The sequence below is a fragment of the Sinocyclocheilus rhinocerous genome, unplaced genomic scaffold, assembly GCF_001515625.1.
Source record: "Sinocyclocheilus rhinocerous isolate Xijiao unplaced genomic scaffold, SAMN03320098_v1.1 scaffold2921, whole genome shotgun sequence".
In the NCBI taxonomy this organism is placed as follows: Eukaryota; Metazoa; Chordata; class Actinopteri; order Cypriniformes; family Cyprinidae; genus Sinocyclocheilus; species Sinocyclocheilus rhinocerous.
In genome coordinates this window covers 425,961-449,091 of record NW_015655581.1, presented here as the reverse complement: position 1 = coordinate 449,091, position 23,131 = coordinate 425,961, and the positions used below count along the sequence as shown (strand labels likewise).

At 32.4% G+C, this 23,131-nt stretch overlaps 1 protein-coding gene across 1 annotated transcript in view; it reads left to right on the top strand.

Annotated features, from left to right (window-relative positions):
• Positions 1-23,131, top strand: part of LOC107718678 (calcium-activated potassium channel subunit alpha-1-like) — a 103,466-nt gene that overhangs the window by 52,285 nt on the left and 28,050 nt on the right. Inside the window, exons 3-16 of the mRNA XM_016525867.1 lie at positions 270-331; positions 6,696-6,789; positions 7,828-7,939; positions 10,916-10,991; positions 12,007-12,082; positions 12,647-12,817; positions 16,432-16,523; positions 17,372-17,482; positions 17,558-17,663; positions 20,930-21,012; positions 21,135-21,204; positions 21,512-21,667; positions 21,744-21,853; positions 22,269-22,337. Coding sequence (XP_016381353.1) covers positions 270-331; positions 6,696-6,789; positions 7,828-7,939; positions 10,916-10,991; positions 12,007-12,082; positions 12,647-12,817; positions 16,432-16,523; positions 17,372-17,482; positions 17,558-17,663; positions 20,930-21,012; positions 21,135-21,204; positions 21,512-21,667; positions 21,744-21,853; positions 22,269-22,337 — 1,388 coding nt within the window. The remainder of the gene's footprint in view (positions 1-269; positions 332-6,695; positions 6,790-7,827; positions 7,940-10,915; positions 10,992-12,006; positions 12,083-12,646; positions 12,818-16,431; positions 16,524-17,371; positions 17,483-17,557; positions 17,664-20,929; positions 21,013-21,134; positions 21,205-21,511; positions 21,668-21,743; positions 21,854-22,268; positions 22,338-23,131) is intronic.

Below are 23,131 nucleotides of genomic sequence, written 5' to 3'. Positions count from 1 at the left end.
CGCACGCACGAACGTTTAAAGAAGTGTTTGCTTTTATAAACAGTGCTAATTGACAGCATGTCACTGTTTCATTTAAAGTAACAGACGTGTTTTGTTGTCTTGTGTGTTTCAGGTGGTGCTTGTCTTTGCTCTGAGGGAGCACTTGCACACACACACACACACACACGAACGTTTAAAGAAGTGTTTGCTTTTATAAACAGTGCTAATTGACAGCATGTCACTGTTTCATTTAAAGTAACAGACGTGTTTTGTTGTCTTGTGTGTTTCAGGTGGTGCTTGTCTTTGCTCTGAGCATCGGAGCACTTGTGATTTACTTCACCGACTCCTCAAAGTGAGTATATGTCTTATTTTATTCCTGTGCATTTAAATTCAGGGTTCAAAATTAACCACCAACTTTAACAAATGCAAGTAATTAAAATGCAAATTATAAAATGGCTCAGTAGTTGACTATAATACATGCTTTAAATTGAATAATAAAAGTCAAAACATTCATGAATTTTCATTGTAAACAATTTCTTGAGTGAGTAAATCTGGTTTTCATTTAACTTGAATGTTCTGGTCTGGTCAAATGGACATTTTGACAGTGATTTGTTTTGCATTTATTATGAATAAGCCTTTGACATGAAATTGTTCAAATTTTATTTGATTACATTTTTAAAGGATTTTTTTTTCTTTTAAAAGTTAAAATTAAAGTTTTATGCATTCATATGGTTGTCAGTGTTTTGAACAATACATTTGTATTAAACAGGGTTATTATAGTTGAATAAAAATAAATTAAATAAATCAAAATAGCTGAAAGAAATTAAAATGAAAAAAAAAAAAAAAAAACTTAAATGTATTAATTTCAGGTAGTTGCCAAGGCATCATTTCTCATTTTTCATTTTATTTAACTTGATGGTCTAAAATAACTAAAACTAAAACTGAAATAATAAATAATGAAAACTATAGACATATTTAAGAAAAAAAAACTAACAAAAATGACAAAAACAGCAAAATTACTAAACCTTTAACTAACATTACAATGAAAGCAGAAAACATAAAAATAAAAAGCAATTGAAAATCTTAATAAAAACTATAATAGTATCTCAATGATACCAAAACACTGGTATTAAATCATAAAACACAGAATTTCATAAAACACAGAATTTCCAGAAGAATTAAATAAATTTCTGAATTTCTGATAGATAGATAAATAAATACATTAATTTCATATGGCACTATTAGTGTTAAGATTTTATTAAATTATTGATTTTTTTTTTTATTTCTATTCAGTTGATTAGGTACCTTTTTTGAGAATTAAATGTAAATTAAACCATTAATACAGAATGCAGAAAAAAATAAAATAAATAAATAAATAAATTGAATTTTATAGAGCTCTATAAATTATCTATCTATCTATCTATCTATCTATCTATCTATCTATAAACATTTATGGGTATTAAATCATAAAACACAGAATTTCATAAAACACAGAATTTCCAGAAGAATTAAATAAATTTCTGAATTTCTGATAGATAGATAAATAAATACATTAATTTCATATGGCACTATTAGTTTTAAGATTTTAATAAATTATTGATTTTTTTTTTTTATTTCTATTCAGTTGATTAGGTACCTTTTTTGAGAATTAAATGTAAATTAAACCATTAATACAGAATGCAGAAAAAAATTAAATAAATAAATTGAATTTTATAGAGCTCTATAAATTATCTATCTATCTATCTATCTATCTATCTATAAACATTTATGATACATTTTCCCAATGTTCAAAAGTTCATCGTGGACTGTATCCATGAATAAGTGATGGGGACTGGGGCGGAAGGAATCGTCCCTTGGGCTTCGACAGACAGATTTAGGAATAGAAACACAGAGAGCGAGTTTAGAGCGTCACCACTGAACATACGGGGGGCAAACTGACGTCCTCAAACATCTCACACATCAGCGAGCTCATAAAGGTGAAGAACGTTATGACACAACCGGTTTACGCCACGGGCAGCGCATGTTTGTTTCTCTAATGCAGTTTTTCCTCTGAATAGACTGCGATTAAAGCAGAACCGGTCATTACATTAAACATCAGCAGGTGCATCTGTCAGAAATCATCTGGTGGTTTAGAACTCATTAAAACAATAGTTTACAATGAGTATCTTTCCATTCACTCAAAGTACATGAGGACAGATGCCGTCAAGCTCCAAAAAAGTATTATAAAGTAGTTTATTTGACTTGTGCACTATATATTTATCATACTGTATAATAAATAATCATTTGCTGAAAATCTGAGCTCTCAAATCTCCTTCCACTGTGTTTCAATTGGTCACAGGACACGAGAACCAATTACTTCTGGTGTCATTGACAGGTTTGGAAAGACATGACAGTGTGTAAATGATAAGGAAACCAAATTAACCTAATTGCATCACTTCAGGTTAAATACAAATGCAATTTAGTATGTATGAAATGACATTGGCAGATAGACTTACACTGAACCGTGTGTTGTGATCCTGGCTACTTTGTGTCGTCTTAAAGGAATAGTTCACACAAAAATGAAAATCCTTCAGGCCATCCAAGATAGATGAGTTTGTTTTTTCATCAGATTTGGAGAAATGTAGCATTGCATCAGTGTCTCAGCAATGGATGCTCTGCAGTGAATGGGTGCCGTCAGAATGAGAGTCCAAACAGCTGATAAAAACATCACAATAATCCACAAGTAATCCACAGCACTCCAGTCCATCAATTAACAACTGGAGAAGATAAAAGCTGAAACAAATCTATCATTAAGACATTTTAAATTTTAAAACTGTTACTTCCGGCTAAAATAACCCTTCCTCCAGTGAAAAAGTAATCTGGTCTGAATCAGGAAAGAATCTGCACAGATCAAGCAAGGGTGAGCATATTTTCTGCAAATATTCATTTTTGGGTGAACTATTCCTTTGAACATTATAAAAGCATAAACACATGCATAAATTTGTACTTACACGTTTTATTTCAGTATCATAAAGATCAAAAGCAATGTCTGTTTCAGAACAGTTTTGCTTGTTTCAGTACATCTTGTTCTGACCTTATTGTGTTGTAATCTTTCAGATCTTTCATATCTGTATAGCATGTCCTGTTCAGAATTAGAAACACGCACTCATGCCGTCCTGCTCAAAACAGACCTGTTGACACAGGAAGTGAGCCTTATCCTCTTCCTCATTAGTGCATCATGGGGGATTTAACAATTTCATTTGAGACATTGGCCTCTGGCTAGCAGTGTTTAATTTTCCTGAGCGCTATAAACCTGCAGCGGGGCATCGGGTCACAGCCGCAGGACGGCATTAGAGCATGTGATGAAACCGCATTAGAATATGAGTGGGTTTGTTTGTCAGAGACACAGCAGGTACAGACGTGGGCGAGCGCCATTTCGGCCTCTCTGTAGCCTTGAATCTCAACATTTGTTTGCCTGCAAGAAGTGTGACCCAAACACATGCCACAAACTCTCCTGCGTTCATGAAGGTCCTGTGAATATCACTGATGATGAATGTTGATTGTGTGAATGAGGAAAGTGCAACAGATATATCAGAAAGGACTGCAGATAGATAGATAGATAGATAGATAGACGGACGGGCGGATAATGAATGAATGGATGGATGGCTAGATAGATAGGTTTATGGATGGATAATGACTGGCTGGATGGCTGAATGAATGGATTGATGGATGGATGAATGAATTGATCAATAAATAAATGGATCAATGGATGGATGGATTATTGGATGGAGGGATGGATGGATGGATGATTGGATAGATAGATGAATGATGAATGGCTAGAAAAATTTATGGATGGATGATGAATGGCTAGATGGATGGATGGATGGATGGTTGGATGAATGGATCAATGGCTAGATGGATGGATGGATGGATGAATGGATTGATGAGTGGCTGGATGGATGGATGGATGATGGATGGCTAGATAGATGGATGGATGGATTGATGAGTGGCTGGATGATGAATGGATTGATGAGTGGCTGGATGGATGGATGATGAATGGCTAGATAGATGGATGGATGGATTGATGAGTGGCTGGATGATGATAGATAGATAGATAGATAGATAAATAGATAGATAGTTCGATCTCTAGGGTGGAAGAACACTTACTTTCATCATCTGAATTTTAATTCTAATTGAATAGGTTCATTTTCCTGTTATTCTCATTCTCGTTCAGTTTCCTGTGCTTTGGCCGATTCAGTTCAAATTCTCACTCATGAGCTGAACTGGAGCAGAGCTGATTGTTGAGTTGTGAGTTGTTTTTCGCATTTGCTGTGTATGTGAAGTTGGATGTGGCCTGTGACCTGAGCTTACTGTGAAGTATTACTTACGTTAAATGTCTCTTAATTAAAGCCGGGCTTGAGTTTCAGTTCAGTCGTGTCACTGAGAGCTCGGGTGCGTCTCTCTGACCCGCGGGAACAGAACCAGGCAAACAGAGCTAGATAGAGTTGCATTTCTCAGTCCTGCAGCTGTTCTGAAACTCCTTCAGGTTGAGAGTTTCACAGCTCGCTGTTCTCTCGCGGGTCCTTTGATGTTCACAGCCTTTGTACAGAAGCGTTGAATCGCTTACACTAGAGTCAAACCCAATCCACCGGAATAACAGACTGGAGCAGAGTTTGCTGTAGCGCAGGAAACATCAGCACACTGATCTCTGAACCGCTTCATATATATATATATATATAAAATATTTATTTTTAGGATTTACGTTTTTTTCTGTAGATATTTTTATGAAACTTTTTATGATTTTTATAAAAATTTATTTTTTTGACATTTCCTCCCAAAACATTAATTTAAAAAAAAGTTAATTGTCATTACTGTAATATGTAAAAAATATATTAAAATAAAACAGATTTAAATAAAGTGTTTAGGCCTATACATTAAGGTAGCATTTGTTTTATTGCTTTTAATAAACTGTATGCTGATGTAATGTACATAAGTTGATTATATTGTTTTATTACATTATGTAGTTAACTTTGTTTAATAAAACAATATGATTACTTGCTTTTGATATTTTATTTGAACCCATTATTATTGCCTCATTGCTATTATATATGTATTTTAAGTCATTTTAAAGTCTATTGTTCGCTTAGGTCTATTTTTATTACCACAAAAAAAAAAATCTGATTACTCGATTAATCATCAGAATAATCGACCGATTAGTCGGTTACCAAAATAATCATTAGTGAGTGACAGCCCTATGATGTTATGCTGACCAGTTTCCTGAATATAATAGAATTGACAAAATAATTGATGTATAAGAACGCATAATTGAATTAAAAGTATTTCACTTTTATTAGTCATTAACAGACATGTACTGTAATGCATATATATCAGTCAGAATATATGTCAACTCTATATATATATAAAAAGTTTGTATCAATATATATAAATATTTTTGATATATCACATATTTTGATTGATATTAAATTCTGTTAATTACTAATGAATGTATATATTCCACTTTAAATTTGCATATACATGTTATGTTACATAAACTATCAAAATCTAATGATAATAATAATTATAAAGCAGTTCTGATAATGATTGTTAATATGCTGTTTAGATTTATTTTATATACTTGGGGTTTGTTTGTTGGCTGAGAGTTTAGTAATTCGGTTGTAGCGAATCAGCTCATAATCAAATGAAAAATTGTGTGTTTGATTGGTCCAGACGCTACACGGTATTTTCAGTAAAGAAATACTGTATTATAGTAATGAGAGAAAAAACCAAGTAAAAGTAAAATGTCCAGATTCTTTGCAATAATGAGACTTTGGTGGGTAAATCTGCTTAATTTCCTTGAACATAAAGTCATAATGTAGAACAAAAATACTAAATGGTCCTAAGATAGTCTTCATTTTCTTTTATGCACTCCTATCCATTCTTTGGTCCGTCCATCGATCTTTAGTTTTTCTTCTTTCATTTGAACGCGCTGTAGAACGGTTCTGTTACGCTGAAGCTCAGATCTCGTTCTGCTTGTGTTTCTCGTCCTCTCTCTGTCCACACAGACTGCCTCTGACTGAATTCAAACAAGGCATCTAATTCTGTTACCAATTACCCAGTCATTGGATCTGTCCTGAGCGTCTGCATCATTACGAGAAACCAAAGACAATCAGAACATTTCAGATATATAGCTTACACTGTCTACCTGCCGTCATTTAGTATAAGAAAAAGTATTCGTGCTGTACATGTGCCGACCGTTATTAGCAGTAAATATTTACATGGAAAAAGACTCTTCTATTTGCCTTCAGGGGATAAAAAAACATGGACCTACTGTATGTCATATAATAGCACACATCAGAGTCATAATATCATTGCTTTAATAATTCATAATATTTCTGATTGGTTTTCTGCTTCATAATGATGTTAATTCTTTTCGCTGTCGGGAATAAGATGCATTTAACGTCTAAATGAGAGCTGCATTATAATTTTATGAAATGAGGGGATTCATTATTACTAAAATGTATTGATCGATCAGCCAATGCTTTAATGAAATAATGCTTAATGCAAATGTTAAAGATTCAAACTTTTAATGTGTAATGTATAAAATTAGTGTAAGATCATTTACATTAAACATGCGGTATTTACTTGCAGGTTATTGCAGTAAAGTTGAATGATTTATACTGTATTTCACTGAACCTTCATTAAAGTGAACTGCGGTCTGTTTTTCTGTGTTTAAACAGACCCATCGAATCCTGTCAGCATTTCGACAAGGACTACTGGCTGCAGATCGATATGGCCTTCAATGTGTTTTTCCTCTTGTACTTTGGACTGCGTGTATGTTTATTTGTCATGTACTGTACACACTTACAGATGCAGTTATTTACCATTCGTTTTTTTTTTTCAGTGTTATTTGAGTATTTTTTATATACCATTTGTTAATATTTTGAATTAGCTTTTATTGGTATAATGTAATTTTACTTAAAGTTTTTGTAGTTGTTTTTTTTGGATATTTTTTTTAGTTAAATATTAGAAAAATATTTCTGTATATCTTTGGTTTGTTTTTATTCCAGATTTAGTAATTTTAGTACTTAAGTTTAAACGCATGTATTTCTAATTTTAATTGAAGATTTTTTTAAGTATAGGCTTTTCATCTAATATTTATATTTTTAATATTTTATTATTTTATTATTCAGTTTATTTCAGTGTTATTTTAGTATTATTTATATACTTTTATATATTTATTAATAGTATGAGTTAGCTTTTATTTTTATATATTATTTTAATTTAAGCTTTAGTTATTTTTTTGTCATTTTAATTAGTTAAGTATTAACTTAATTTTCATTAAAAAAAATTTAAGTATAGGTTTTTCATCTAATATTTGTATTTTTAATATTTAATATTACTATATTATATTATTCAGTTTATTTCAGTGTTATTTTAGTATTAATTATATTCTATTGTGTATTTCTTAATGTTTTGAATTAGCTTTTATGTTCATATTTTGTTTTAGTTATAATTTTGTATTTTTGTCATTTTTAATAGTTAAATATTAGAAAAATATTTCTGTACAGCTCTGATTTGTTTTTATTTAAGTTTGAGTAATTTTAGTACTTCAACTTAAACTTATGTATTTTATTTTATTTTTATTTATTATTATTTAAGTTGTAGTTTTAACTTTAGTTTATCTCATTTTTTTACTTTTGTTTTATATTTTATTATATTTTTAGTATTTATTTATATTTTATTTAATTTTATTTAAGCTTTATTTCAATTGCCAAAAACACTTTTATTTTTTAATTAACTATAAAACTGGTTTATTTGTATGCGTTTGTTGACTGACGTGTTTTGTCTTTCTTTTCTGCCTTCTGGCAGTTCATCGCAGCCAATGATAAGCTGTGGTTCTGGCTGGAGGTGAATTCAGTGGTGGATTTCTTCACCGTCCCACCCGTGTTTGTGTCCGTGTATCTGAACAGGAGCTGGCTGGGTAAAGCACTCTCCTATTACTGACACTTTACCTTTAATACCTGATTATTTCATCAGATTATGACCAGAGGGTGTTAGAAATGTAAAACTCATCGGAAGATATTATTAGATAAAGGTCTGCAGCGCCACCTGCTGGACATTACATGCATTACCCTTAATCTGTCAGTAAACACAATCTGTAACACACCATCCGTTACACCAAATCAGTTTATTCAGCAGCTCGCTGGGATTTGTGATCTCTGGCGTGCTGGGAATTAGAGCGACGTTCTCTAGAAATCCTCCTACTGTTTAAAATAGCTGATTGTTTGTTCTCATGCATCATGTTTGAGGTCTTTTGAGGGCATGAGCAGCTCAGGTAACATCTAAACCTCTGAATAATCATAAAACTACAGCAGGAATCATTCAGCTGCTCGGAAACAGACAGGTTCATTCATTATTTTGCAATTACAGACTGTTTTCACTAATTTAGGTCAGAATTATTGTCTGTTGTAATGAAGCAGGACGCAGATGCTGTTCTTGGAGCAAGTGTTAACCTGCAAAGTGTGTTTAATTAATCGCAGAACAAGCACTTTCACTGGATTATTCGTGATTTTTCAGAGTAATGAAAAATCATTTAATTGTTTGGAGTAATTGTTGGAGTCGAAAGTCGAAACCCATTTTCTAAACGAGTTTGGGATTGAGTTTGTACTTCAGGAGACTTCCAGGATTTCTTTGTTTCGACTGTCACCGTCTGTCTGAGAAAGTCTGAGTACTGCGTCGAATCTGTTTTTAAAGCTTAGCTGCTCAGAACCTTTTAGACTTTTATTCTGCAAGGGCGCATTAAATTGATCAAAAGTGACAGTAAAGACATTTATAATGTTACAAAAGATTTCAATTTCAAATCAATGCTGTTTTTTAAAAGTTCTATTAATCTAAGAATCCTGAAAAATAAAATGTATTACGGTTTCCACAAAAATATCGGGCAGCACAACTGTTTTCAACATTGATAATAATCAGAAATGTTTCTTGAGCAGCAAATCAGCATATTATTATGATTTCTGAAGATCATGTGACACTGAAGACTGGAGTAATGATGCAAAAAATTCATAATATTGTCAATATAGTCAATAATATTGATTTTTTTTTTTGTGGTTTGTACTGTGTTTTTGATCAAATAAATGCAGCCTTGGTTCTTAGAAGAACGTAAAAAAATCTTACAGACTTCAAACTTTTAAACTTTAGTTAGTTTAAAAAAAAATGATACATCAAACTTCTTGTAAACTTTTACAAGCATGAGTGATTTGGAACAAGGCCTTCATAATGTAGTAAAAGCGCTGCCCTTTGCTGGTAATAAAGCAGAAAAACACTACATAAAACTCTGCAAATCTACTTTGATTGGAGAAGAGGCCTATATGTGGCTGCTTTAATGCTTCATCTCCCTCATGAATTAAGTCGTGGTCAAAGCGCAGCTTATATCAAAGAATCCTGAAAAATAAAATGTATTACGGTTTCCACAAAAATATCGGGCAGCACAACTGTTTTCAACATTGATAATAATCAGAAATGTTTCTTGAGCAGCAAATCAGCATATTATTATGATTTCTGAAGATCATGTGACACTGAAGACTGGAGTAATGATGCAAAAAATTCAGCTGCGCATCACAGAAATAAATTACATTTGAACAGATATTCACATAGAAAACACTTATTTGAAATTTTAATAATATTGATTTTATTTTATTTTTTTGTGGTTTGTACTGTGTTTTTGATCAAATAAATGCAGCCTTGGTTCTTAGAAGAACGTAAAAAAATCTTACAGACTTCAAACTTTTAAACTTTAGTTAGTTTAAAAAAAAATGATACATCAAACTTCTTGTAAACTTTTACAAGCATGAGTGATTTGGAACAAGGCCTTCATAATGTAGTAAAAGCGCTGCCCTTTGCTGGTAATAAAGCAGAAAAACACTACATAAAACTCTGCAAATCTACTTTGATTGGAGAAGAGGCCTATATGTGGCTGCTTTAATGCTTCATCTCCCTCATGAATTAAGTCGTGGTCAAAGCGCAGCTTATGTTCTTCATGTCCGCGTCTGTTCAAGGAGTTTAATCCTCCTATAGGGAACAGGAGGTCACGGGGTCACATCATCCTGCTTTAGTTATTATTCAGCTTTCATGGACTTAATGTCCTTTTGTTAATATAGTTATTGTGTCAGCATTGTAAGATGTTCTGTATGACTGTAGTGAAAATTCAATAGATTGAACTGAAAATGAGTTTGAAATCATTAATTCATTCAATACTACATTTGTCAATATTTATAAGAATTTTTTTCTGTATCTGATATATTGAGTACCCATGAACATGTTTAATAAATTCATCTAAATAATAATAATAATTATTATTATTATTAACAAATAATTAAATATAATTAATTGATGCATGATTTTTTCCCCATTTTTGTGACCTGTTTTGTCCCAGATCTCAAGAATGAGTGCTGTTTTTATTTTTTAGCTCATGTTTGTTTAATCATAGCTTATGAGCTTATCTTTGGAAGATCGTTTTAAACATCGTTTTAACCTTTTAATCATTCGTTAAGGTCATTCATAATCAGTATTCCACTAGGAATGCATAAAAACGAACCACGAGCACTACAAGGGACAAAGGCAGACCTTTTTTCTTAAGTTCTGTCAAAAACGTCATGCATTAGTTGTGCATCAAGCGAAAGTCAAGTGCGCATTGCATTGTGGGATACAATATTTCGTGCAGTATTCTCTGTTGTTGTATATTACACATGTTGACAGGTGCAACATGTGTTTCATGTACACTGTGTCTAGGGCTGATGAAATCAGTGTCGTTGTTAAACATGGACGAACACTTCAAAGGTACGAGCTGAACTCGGTTCTCTGTGGGTTTTAATGTGTGTTATGGTGTTCTGCGTCTCGATGTTGTTTCATGAGAGTCTTAAGTGTGTTTCTTACTTGCTTCTGCTCTTTCATGCAGGATTGAGGTTCTTAAGAGCCTTGAGGCTGATCCAGTTTTCAGAAATATTACAGTTTTTAAATATCTTAAAAACAAGGTAAGAATCCCTTCAAGTGCAGCATGTGATTTCTGAACTCATGTGGAAATAGCTGTTTATAATTCTTCACCTGCATGTTCTTTAGCGTTATCCTTGATCTTAAATGAAAATCATACTTTTTATGAATCTGATAACATTTTATAATCTAGGTACATTTGCTTTTTATATATCGTGCTTTGTAGATTTCATTAGAGTCATTCTTTTAAAGTGTGTGTTCACAGAGGATGATTTGCTGTCTTTTTTTTTCCAAAACATGATTTTACAGAATAAAAAGTATAAATTCTTCAATTGACACATAGTTTAACTGCAATTTTATCTTTATTATATTATATTACACACTCAGAAAAGTCTGTTTAAATAGGGTATAATGTACAGTATTAATATAGATACATTTACTGTATTTTTCACAGCTGTTTCACCTGTATTTACGGTTAAAGGAAATGGCTTAATAGAAAATATCTTGGCCAAAAATGACCAGTACCTTCTCCATTTTTCTACAGATTTTTTTTCTTACAGTTTTTATTTTATTTTATTTTATTTTATTTATTTTTTTATTTTATTTTATTCTGCCAGTCGTGCTTGAATATCTTTGACATTGTGCTCAGAAATCTGTCCGTCTCCCTGCGGCTTAGATCGAAAGCTTTAGCGCAGATGTCCAGGAGAGCTTATTGTGCAACAAAATGAATAATCTCACTGTAATTCATTCAAATGGAGGTGGGGAGAGAGGTGAAATCTACTGAATAGACTGTGCCAAAACAATCTGAAATGATTTTTGGACTAAAATTGGCCAGTATTATACAAAGAACTTGAGTTTATGGATACAGCAGAACGTTTAGTCATCTGAGTCATTTCTGTTCTTTTGCAAATGTTTTGTTTTTTATGAAAGGTTTAGCAGGCTTTCCAAAATATGCTCTGGTTGAATTCAAAATTATGTGCAGTATTAGTTCAAAAATGTTGATTCATGTGAGTATCAGTTGTGCGTTGATGTGAGTATTTCTAATATTTGTTTTTATAGCAACTCCATAAAGTTGGTGAATTTGTGCTCAATCTTTATAAGCACATGGCTGACGGCAGCGGGCTTCATACATTTGGTAAGTCAATCGCATCAGGAATGAACTGGATGGTGAAAAGCTACTGATGAATCATTCACAATAAGACCAAGATTGTGTATTGAGAAAGAGGAATAGTTCACCCAAAAATAAACATTTGCTTTGAAAATGAAAGTTTCTTCATCAGATTTGGAGAAATGCTGATAAACAGCTGATAAAAACATCTCAATAATCCACAAATAATCCACAGCACTCCAGTCCATCAGTTAACATCTGGAGAAGACAAAAGCTGAAACAAATCCAGCATTAAGATGTTTTTAACTAAAATATGAGTCCGTAATCCATAATAGCGCTTCCTCCAGCTGTTTGGACTCTCATTCTGACGGCACCCATTCACTGCTGAGCAAGTGATGCAATGCTACATTTCTCCAAACCTGATGAAGAAACAAACTCATCCTAATGATGAGGGTGAGGGTGGCACATTTTCAGCAATTTTTTTTATTTTGGGGTGAACTATTCCTATAATAGGATCAGTTTTGATTTCATGTTAACAATTGCTTAGGTAAAGCTTAAGTAGAAATACTGAGCCTGTTGGTGTGTTTTCAGGTGGAAAACTCAGGGGATCCTTGGGAAAACTTCCAAAATTCCCAACCGCTTTCCTACTGGGAGTGTGTGTACTTACTCATGGTAACCATGTCCACAGTGGGTTATGGAGATGTTTGTGCTAAAACAACCCTCGGACGCCTTTTCATGGTCTTCTTCATTCTCGGAGGATTGGTAAAAAGCCTAAATAAATAGAAGCAATCCCATAATAATTCACCCACAGCCTGCATTTCTGCCTCCAATTATCAGGTCCTTAATCATTGTATCCTTGACAACCAGAGCTGGAAAACGAACCCTACATTTTGCTTCAATCCAAATATTCAATCCAAACGTTCCCAGCTTCTGCTTGTCATGATGGAAAGATCTTCATGTGTTTTTGCTTGTACTGCATTGCGTGTTTTTGGTTCTTAAGTAATTTTTAAAAAGTATTTCTATATTTCAAATGCTATATTTGTTGATTTCATGTGATAAGTGGAACCATCATTAGGGAGTACAAAGTAATTCTGTTTGTAGAAATCATGACTGACTGCGGTTTTAGACGACCCGACCCAATTTACCCCACCCCAACTCCAACAAACTCTATGAAGGGCAGAGATACACACCGTCACGATGTCAACATACATCATGCATATATGACTGTCTCAAATTAAAATAGTATTTTCATATTAATTATTATTAATATTATTATTATTATTATTCATTATAGAAATAAATACAAATATGTATATCAGTTAACATGGATAAAATTGTATATAATTTTTTGTCAATATATTAAAACACTTTAGTTTTAATATTAATAATTTTTTTATAAAGTTTATAAAGACAGATAGATTATAAAGATAGATATTAATTGTAGTATGAATTGCAGTGCTTTTCTAAAAAACATTTAGGACACTTTAGTGCACAGATCTTTTCTATTTGTCCCATTTACAGTATAATGATTAATTTTGTTAGTGGTCTTTTTGAAAGACAATTGAATGCTTATCTGAAAGTTTTAAGATCAGCTTATTGCCATAATGATTTTTTCCATATAAATAAAGTAATAAAATATTAATATTAAAACATTATTTTAATTAAAGTATTATTTATTTAATTAATATTTTATATACAAATTTAACTATATAAACATAAACACAATTATATTAATTACAAAAAATATTTTAAAATATTACAAAAATATTAAAATTAACATTTTATTATTAATAATTTTTCATAAAGTCTGTAAAGACAAATAGATTTTGCTATTAATTGTACTATGTAAAGTAATGCTTTTAGAAAACATTTTCTACATAAAATAAATTAAGGACACATTAATTCACAGATCATTCCAATTTGCCCCATTTATGATTCATGTGGTCAGTGTAATACAATAAATAAATAAATAAATTCCAATAAAAATCTGTGTTTCAAAGTGTTTTTGAAAGACAGTTCACTGCCTAATTATATAAATATACTAAAAGAATTATCATATTGTATTTTGTAAATATATTCAAATTAACATTAATTTTAATATTATTAATTTTTCATAAAGTTTGTAAATAAATAGATTTTGTTATTAATTGTAGTATGTACTGTAATGTTTGTAAAGACCTGCAGTCTTTAGGAAGGCAGTTTTATGAACTCCTGTAATAATATTTAATACACCTGACTCATGAGTAGGATTGGTCTGTTTGGTCCCTCATTTCGTGTAGCATTTGCACAAAAGACAAAGGTATATGTGTTACAATACAATAAATAAATAAATAAATTCCAATAAAAATCTGTGTTTCAAAGTGTTTTTGAAAGACAGTTCACTGCCTAATTATATAAATATACTAAAATAATTATCATATTGTATTTTGTAAATATATTCAAATTAACATTAATTTTAATATTAATCATTTTTCATAAAGTTTGTAAATAGATTTTGTTATTAATTGTAGTATGTACTGTAATGTTTGAGATCTGCAGTCTTTAGGAAGGCAGTTTTATGAACTCCTGTAATAATGTAAATGATGTAAAAGGTACAGTGCAGCAGTGTTACAGGTGACAGTCGTGCTCATATCAGCCCGGCGTACGAGTTTGTTTGGACTAAACATGGCTCTTGAGGTTTCCTCCTTTACATCACCGTTTTCCCTCTGAAAACAGCAGATCTGAGCCACATCTGTGGCTTTTCTTCTCTTCAACACTGATATCCCTTCAAACAGGGATATTTGTCAAACAGAATGCTTTTACTTTTATCCTAAAACCTTCCAGCCTCTAAATTCTGGGCAATGCATGTATACAAGCATTCTGACTCTCACTGTCTGCATTTTAAAGCTCCAGTATTTAACACTTAAAGGGATAGTTTGTACTAAAATGATCATTCTGTCATCGTTTACTCAGCCTCATGTCGTTTCTTTCTCCGGTGGAACTCGAAAAGGTCAATTTTAGGAACATCTTGGCTGCTTTTCCGTATAATGAAAGTGAATGGGGACCAAAGTTACAGTCCATATGACTTGTTCTTCAGACAAGCGATCATATGACTTCAGAAATCAAGTCATCTTTATTGCTATAGTGCTTTATACAATACAGATAATAAATAAATAATAATAAAACAGGAAAATATGAGAATCAGTGATACGGACTTCTTCAAATATGAGACGGATTCTGCATTAATGCACAGATCTTTCCAATTTGCTCCATTTAAAATTATTAATTTTGTTGGTGTGATACAAGCAAAATATATAACAACTATAAGTGTTTTTGAAAGACAATCCACTACTTATCTGAGCGTTTTAAGACCATCTTATTGCCCTAATGATTTATTTTCATGTAAATAAAGTAATAAAATATTCATGTTGAAACATTGTTTTCATATTGATATTATATACAAATGTAATTATTTAAATATATGAAAAATAATTATATTCATTAATATGAATAAAATGAATTATATACAACATTTTATAAATAAAAATGAACATTCATTTTAATATTAATATTGATGTATTATGTATTGTATATTATGTACATTAATGCACAGATGCCACATGTATAATGATAAATTTGGTTGGTGGTGTGTGTGTGTGTGTGTGTGTGAGTGTGTGTGTGTGTGTGTGTGAAACAACTATCAGTGTTTTTTAAAGAAAATGTAATGCTTATCTGAATGTTTTAAGACCAACTTATTTCCATAATCTTTTTTCATGTAAACTAATTAATAAAATATTAATAATAAAGCATTATTTTAATATTAATTTTTAAATACATGTAAAAATGTTGAATGTAAAAAATAAATTTGTATTAATTTAATGATATTTACAGCCCTAGTTCAGTTTAATAACTGTGTAAAGTTGATCAGTTTGTGAACCGAGTTCAATTCTCTACATAAGATAATAGTGTCGTTATTCAGCTCGAGTCTTGATTCAGTTCAGTTCAATAACACTGTCGATGTTGCAAAATTAATCCAATTCAGCTCAATTTTTGTCTTATCCATTAGTTGAAAACAGAAGACTTGAAAAATAGAGCACAAGTTGTATGGACTACTTTTATGATGCTTTTCTTTTTGTATTTTCAAAGCTCAGTCATCCATCATTTTCATTATATTGCAACGAGGTGCTCATTGTTTATTTATAAATGCATCTTTTGTTTGCTGACGAAAGAAAGTCATATGGGTTTGTAATGACATGAGGGTGAGCAAACGTCTTAACTCTCATTTCGGCTGAACTATCCCTTCAAGGCTCTTATTTCTGATATGAAACCTCTCTTCTACTGAAGGTAGAAGCATTGGCAGACTTCTATTGTCCTGTGTCTCCTGTCTCCTCCTCCAGGCCATGTTTGCCAGCTACGTTCCTGAAATCATAGAGTTAATAGGAAACCGCAAGAAATATGGTGGTTCCTATAGTGCAGTAAATGGGAGAAAGTAAGTACCGCGGGTTGGGCTGTGCTCGCTCAGTGCGCTCGGCCCGTCTGCATGCTCGTCTCTCTCTCTGTCCCATGCATGTAGGCAATGTTTGCTCGCTACGTGCCTGAAATCGCTGCTCTCATCCTTAATCGGAAGAAATATGGAGGGAGTTATAACTCGACCCAAGGAAGAAAGTAAGTCAAAGGATTGAAGACACCGAACCTCTAATGAATAGGTTCTTATTTTCCGCAGGGTCTGGCGTGGAGGAGCGCAGACTCTGACCTCACAGGAAGTCGCTGTAGTGCTTCCTGTGACGTCAGAGGTGCTTCTCCACAGGAAGTAGTATTATTATGAGGGTCTGGGGTCAAACGGCACAAATCATCTCATTGCTTGTCGCGTCGTGTGAGTCGCTCATCGCTTGCTGATTCGTGCTACTTGTGACACTTGGGCTTCCGGCGTGTAGCGGTGGTTGTACTGTTGTATGTTCATCGCAAAGCGGTATTTTGTTTGTTCTGTTTGACTGTATGAACCTTTGCTTTGGAGATTCAAAACAAACAGAAAGAATTAATACTTTTTTACAGTGGCACTGCATTGCTGTTATGGCTTTAAACTCATTTGTTGTTGTTTTTTTAAGTAAGCTTAGGACAAGGTTTGTTCTTGTTACAGTATACACCAATTAAATCCAGTTTCTCCTGAGAAAACCTACCCAGACTCCCTTAAAGCTAGCACATGCTCGGGGTTCATTTCAGTCTGATTGTGCATAATTGTAAGGCTAAATGTTGTGTAACGTGTGATCTGGGTGGTTTTCTCTCTTGTTGATCACCTCTGATGTTTTCTGATGAATACTCACCCGTTGCGTTTCTCAGGCATATAGTCGTCTGCGGTCACATCACGCTGGAGAGCGTCTCCAACTTCCTCAAAGACTTCCTACACAAGGACAGGGATGATGTCAATGTAGAAATTGTTTTTCTCCATAAGTAAGTACAATTCCCTTTGGAATACATTCCATTGTGTGTGTGTGTGTGTGTGCGTGTGTGTGTGTGTGTTTTCAGTATTTCCCCTAATCTTGAGCTGGAAGCCTTATTCAAGAGACACTTCACACAGGTGGAGTTTTACCAGGGATCCGTCCTCAACCCTCACGATCTCGCTCGAGTCAAGGTATGGCTTTGATCTACAGTCTGCAGCCTGCTCATAATCATAGAAAATCTGGAAATATCAGAGCAATATGTGTGTATTACCTGCACTGTAAAACAAATTTGGTTGGTGCCTTATTTTTTTTTAAGTAATCAGATTGTCTGTACAAATGAATTCAATTTAAATTATTTTAAACTGACTTTAAAAAATCTAATTAAATCTTGTATAACTTGAAAAATCTAAAAGTTGCTTTGACAAATTAGTGGGAAAAACGTTACCATGACTTATTGATCAAATAATTTTTTACAGTGTAGAAATGTCACATAAATTTATATGATCATAAAAAATCATGGAAATTTATACTGTACATTTTTCTAGTCATGCTCTGTCTAAAATATTTAATCAGATATTGTTCTTGTGTAAAGCATGGTTATTATAGTAAACTAAAACCATTAAAATATTTTCATTACATGAAATAAAATAAATGTTAACTGGCATAAAATAAAATAAAATATTAAAAAATATATATTTTATTCCAGCTAGTTGCCAAGGCAACATCGTTTTTGTTTAGTTTAAATTGAAGAACTAAAACAACTAAAACTAAATAAACTAAAGTAAATAAATACAAATTAATAAAAACTAATAGACATATTTAAAGAAAACAAAAACTAATATGACAAAAACATGCAGCAAAATTACTAAAACTTGAACTAAAATTAAAATGAAAACGAAATTTTAAAATAAAATTTAATTCAAAATATTAACAAAAAAATCTGATACTAAAATAAAACTACCGGTATTAAAAAAAAAAGAAGAAAAAAAAAAGATAAAAACACCAACATTTACTTTGACTAAAATTAAAGTAAAAAATAGAAAATCTAAAAATAAAATCTAATAAAAAAAAATAACACTGGGGTAGAATACTAGCTAATTCATGAGTGAATCTTGTTTTTCATGAGTCATTTGAGTTGATTCACTAATTGGTCTGAATGATTTGCTAGCAATCGCTCTGATTTGTCTGAGTGGTGTTAAAAATCTTTATGCAGTAATAAACATCTGAGCTCATGGAAAAGAAAATTGAGTGGAGCGACTGAGCGGAGCGCACACGCATAGAGCGGATAATACGCAGAGCGTCACACCACGTGAAAGTGAAAATTTTCGGCAGCCGAAATTTCGGTGCATCTCTAATTATTGGCGACATCAGAAATGGATATTATATAATAGATGCTTTTTTGAACATTTTAGCAATTTAAATATATAAAAAAATGCTTTTTTACACTGCACCCCTGCTCTCGACAGACGGCACCCCAGGGTGATCTGATCTACAGTATATGCTCATTTTAGCAAATACAAGTATTTAAAATGTATCTTTTGAGATTATCGTTATGGCTTCGGATTTTATTCAGATTTTTAGCTCATTAAATGTTGATTAATGTCTGAATAGTGATTTTATGGGGTCTTTAACTCTTAAGTGGCACCGCATTGCTGTTACTGCTTTAAACTCATTCGTTGTTGTTGTTTTAAGTAAACTTAAGACAAGGTTTGTTGTTGTTACAGTATAAATCCAGTTCCTCCAGAGAAAACCCACCCAGACTCCCTTCAAACTAGCACATGCTCAGGGTTCCTTTCACATGATTTCAGTCTGATTTTGTATGATTTTAAGGCTAAATGTTGTGTAACGTGTGATCTGGGTGGTTTTCTCTCTTGTTGATCACCTCTGATGTTTTCTGATGAATACTCACCCGTTGCGTTTCTCAGGCATATAGTCGTCTGCGGTCACATCACGCTGGAGAGCGTCTCCAACTTCCTCAAAGACTTCCTACACAAGGACAGGGATGATGTCAATGTAGAAATAGTTTTTCTCCATAAGTAAGTACAATGTTGAAATTGAATGGAGGTTTCATCCGCACAAAAGACGTTTTGAAGAACGCTCCTGCTGCTCTGTTTTGTGGGATGAACGTATTGGTCTCACAGTGCCGTTGTGTGTGTGTGTGTGTGTGTTTTCAGTATTTCCCCTAATCTTGAGCTGGAAGCCTTATTCAAGAGACACTTCACACAGGTGGAGTTTTACCAGGGATCCGTCCTCAACCCTCACGATCTCGCTCGAGTCAAGGTATGGCTTTGATCTACAGTCTGCAGCCTGCTCATAATCATAGAAAATCTGGAAATATCAGAGCAATATGTGTGTATTACCTGCACTGTAAAACAAATTTGGTTGGTGCCTTATTTTTTTTTAAGTAATCAGATTGTCTGTACAAATGAATTCAATTTAAATTATTTTAAACTGACTTTAAAAAATCTAATTAAATCTTGTATAACTTGAAAAATCTAAAAGTTGCTTTGACAAATTAGTGGGAAAAATGTTACCATGACTTATTGATCAAATAATTTTTTACAGTGTAGAAATGTCACATAAATTTATATGATCATAAAAAATCATGGAAATTTATACTGTACATTTTTCTAGTCATGCTCTGTCTAAAATATTTAATCAGATATTGTTCTTGTGTAAAGCATGGTTATTATAGTAAACTAAAACCATTAAAATATTTTCATTACATGAAATAAAATAAATGTTAACTGGCATAAAATAAAATAAAATATTAAAAAATATATATTTTATTCCAGCTAGTTGCCAAGGCAACATCGTTTTTGTTTAGTTTAAATTGAAGAACTAAAACAACTAAAACTAAATAAACTAAAGTAAATAAATACAAATTAATAAAAACTAATAGACATATTTAAAGAAAACAAAAACTAATATGACAAAAACATGCAGCAAAATTACTAAAACTTGAACTAAAATTAAAATGAAAACGAAATTTTAAAATAAAATTTAATTCAAAATATTAACAAAAAAATCTGATACTAAAATAAAACTACCGGTATTAAAAAAAAAAGAAGAAAAAAAAAAGATAAAAACACCAACATTTACTTTGACTAAAATTAAAGTAAAAAATAGAAAATCTAAAAATAAAATCTAATAAAAAAAAATAACACTGGGGTAGAATACTAGCTAATTCATGAGTGAATCTTGTTTTTCATGAGTCATTTGAGTTGATTCACTAATTGGTCTGAATGATTTGCTAGCAATCGCTCTGATTTGTCTGAGTGGTGTTAAAAATCTTTATGCAGTAATAAACATCTGAGCTCATGGAAAAGAAAATTCACTGGACAGAAATATGGGAGCGCTGCAAACAGCAATTATTTTAGCCCATTTACTTACATCCTGTAAAGTTTATTCACTTTTTAAAATTAGATCTGTGTTTTTTAAAATCTCATTTTTCTAGATTGAGTCGGCCGATGCCTGTCTGATCTTAGCCAATAAATACTGTGCAGATCCTGACGCTGAAGATGCATCCAATATCATGAGGTGGGACAGTGTGCCAACTTCATTTAAACCTCCCAGATAATCAAAATAATTATTGCAACTCAAATATCAACAACTTTTGATGGATTTCAGAAGATTTAAAGTGTGATGTGTGTTTTTCTTAGGGTGATATCCATTAAAAACTACCATCCAAAGATCCGAATCATTACACAGATGCTGCAGTACCACAATAAGGTGAGAGTTTCCATATTGCCATATATTACAGTCTTAAGTGCACTTGTAATGTTATTCAAACTGCCAAAATGTAGTTTTTCATGACCATTGTCCCTTTTCGTGTTCTTTAGAAGCTTTCAAGCTGTTTCTACTGTAACTTTAAAACTAAGAATCACAAGCTGTTTGTTTTCAGTAAATGTTCTGGATGAATTAAGGAGGGAGCTTTGAGTTGTGGATTTTCAAGTATGCCACACTGTACAACAAAATCTTATCTCAAAAGAGTTAGAAGGCCTTGAATGCATGTGCTTTCTGTCCTCGTCTTCTCCAGGCTCATCTTCTCAACATCCCGAGCTGGAACTGGAAGGAAGGCGATGACGCCATCTGCCTCGCCGAGCTGAAGCTGGGCTTCATCGCCCAGAGCTGCCTGGCACAGGGTCTGTCCACCATGCTGGCTAACCTCTTCTCCATGAGGTCCTACATCAAGGTCAGTCCACACATGAACAGCTGGATCATTACCTTTTGAATCCTGAGCATGAAACTCACAACTTTCTTTCGTTTAGATTGAAGAAGACACGTGGCAGAAGTATTATTTAGAGGGAGTAGCCAATGAAATGTACACGGAGTATCTGTCCAGTGCTTTCGTGGGTTTGTCCTTCCCCACCATTTGTGAGTAAGTATGATGAGTGCGGTTATTTCCACTCTTTTCCAAATGTTAGTATAAGAGTAAATTCATTAAAACAACACAAATTGAAGTATGGGAATGATGTAGTGAAATGCAAACAATATTTGAGCGACGCTGCACTTTGAAAAACTTTTGTTTTGCAAAGAAATTCACATGACTACAAAACTACATATAAGCAAAAGTTTCAAGTTTGAGAACATGAGAGACAAATTCAAGTGTGTCCAAACTTTTGACAGGTTTTGTATCTTGCTTGATTATTCGGATACGTTTCTGGCTGTAAAGTTGCTGATGTAAATAGATATAAATGAGATAAATAAATAAGGAAACAAATGTCTAATAAATGTGAATATTGCTCATCTATTATGTGTAATTTAGTTTTAATTGATCTTTTGTTTCTCTGCAGGCTCTGCTACGTGAAGCTGAAACTCCTGTTGATCGCGATTGAATATAAATCAGACCAGAGAGAGTGCAGGTCAGTCTGATCTTCATTAAAAACATTTATAGTCCTAAAGATCCAGCATCCTGACAGCAATACATACTCTTGACTCAATTACTATTATAGTTTATTTTTTTTATATTTTGAATTAGATTTAATTTTTATATGTTGTTTTCACTTTAATTTGAGTTCAATTTGATTCATTTTGTTGTTTATATTTTTTAATTAATGTCTATATAGTTTTTTTTATTCATTTTTATTTATTTTAGTTTATTTAGTTTTAGTTATTTTAGTACTTAAAGTTAAATTAAACAAAATGAGAAATGTTGAACTAACTAAATATTTAGTTTATATATATATATATATATATATGCTTATGTCCAACTTTATCTGCATACATACAATACACATGTACAGTACATCTGCTGTGACACTAGGGCATCACACCGTGTGCTAAATAAAAACTTTTTTTTTTTTAATTTCATAGTATTTTAAATTTTTATTTTTCATTAGGATGTAAATTGTGCCTGTGAAACTCTGAAAAGTTTGTAATTCTCATAGCTCAATCCGTTCCATCTCTTTCCTCAGGTCGGTTATGAGAATGCAGGCACAGTGGAGTTCCTGGTGGATAAACACGGTAAACATTACTTCATCGAGGTCAACTCCCGTCTGCAGGTGGAGCACACGGTTACTGAGGAGATCACAGAGTGAGTGTCTCTCTGTCTCTGAAAAAGAATGGGTTGAAAAGTACAAATCAGTCAGTCAGTGTATCTCGCTGATTTTATTGAATATATGTTGATATTTTTTTTTTATGTATATAATATATATTT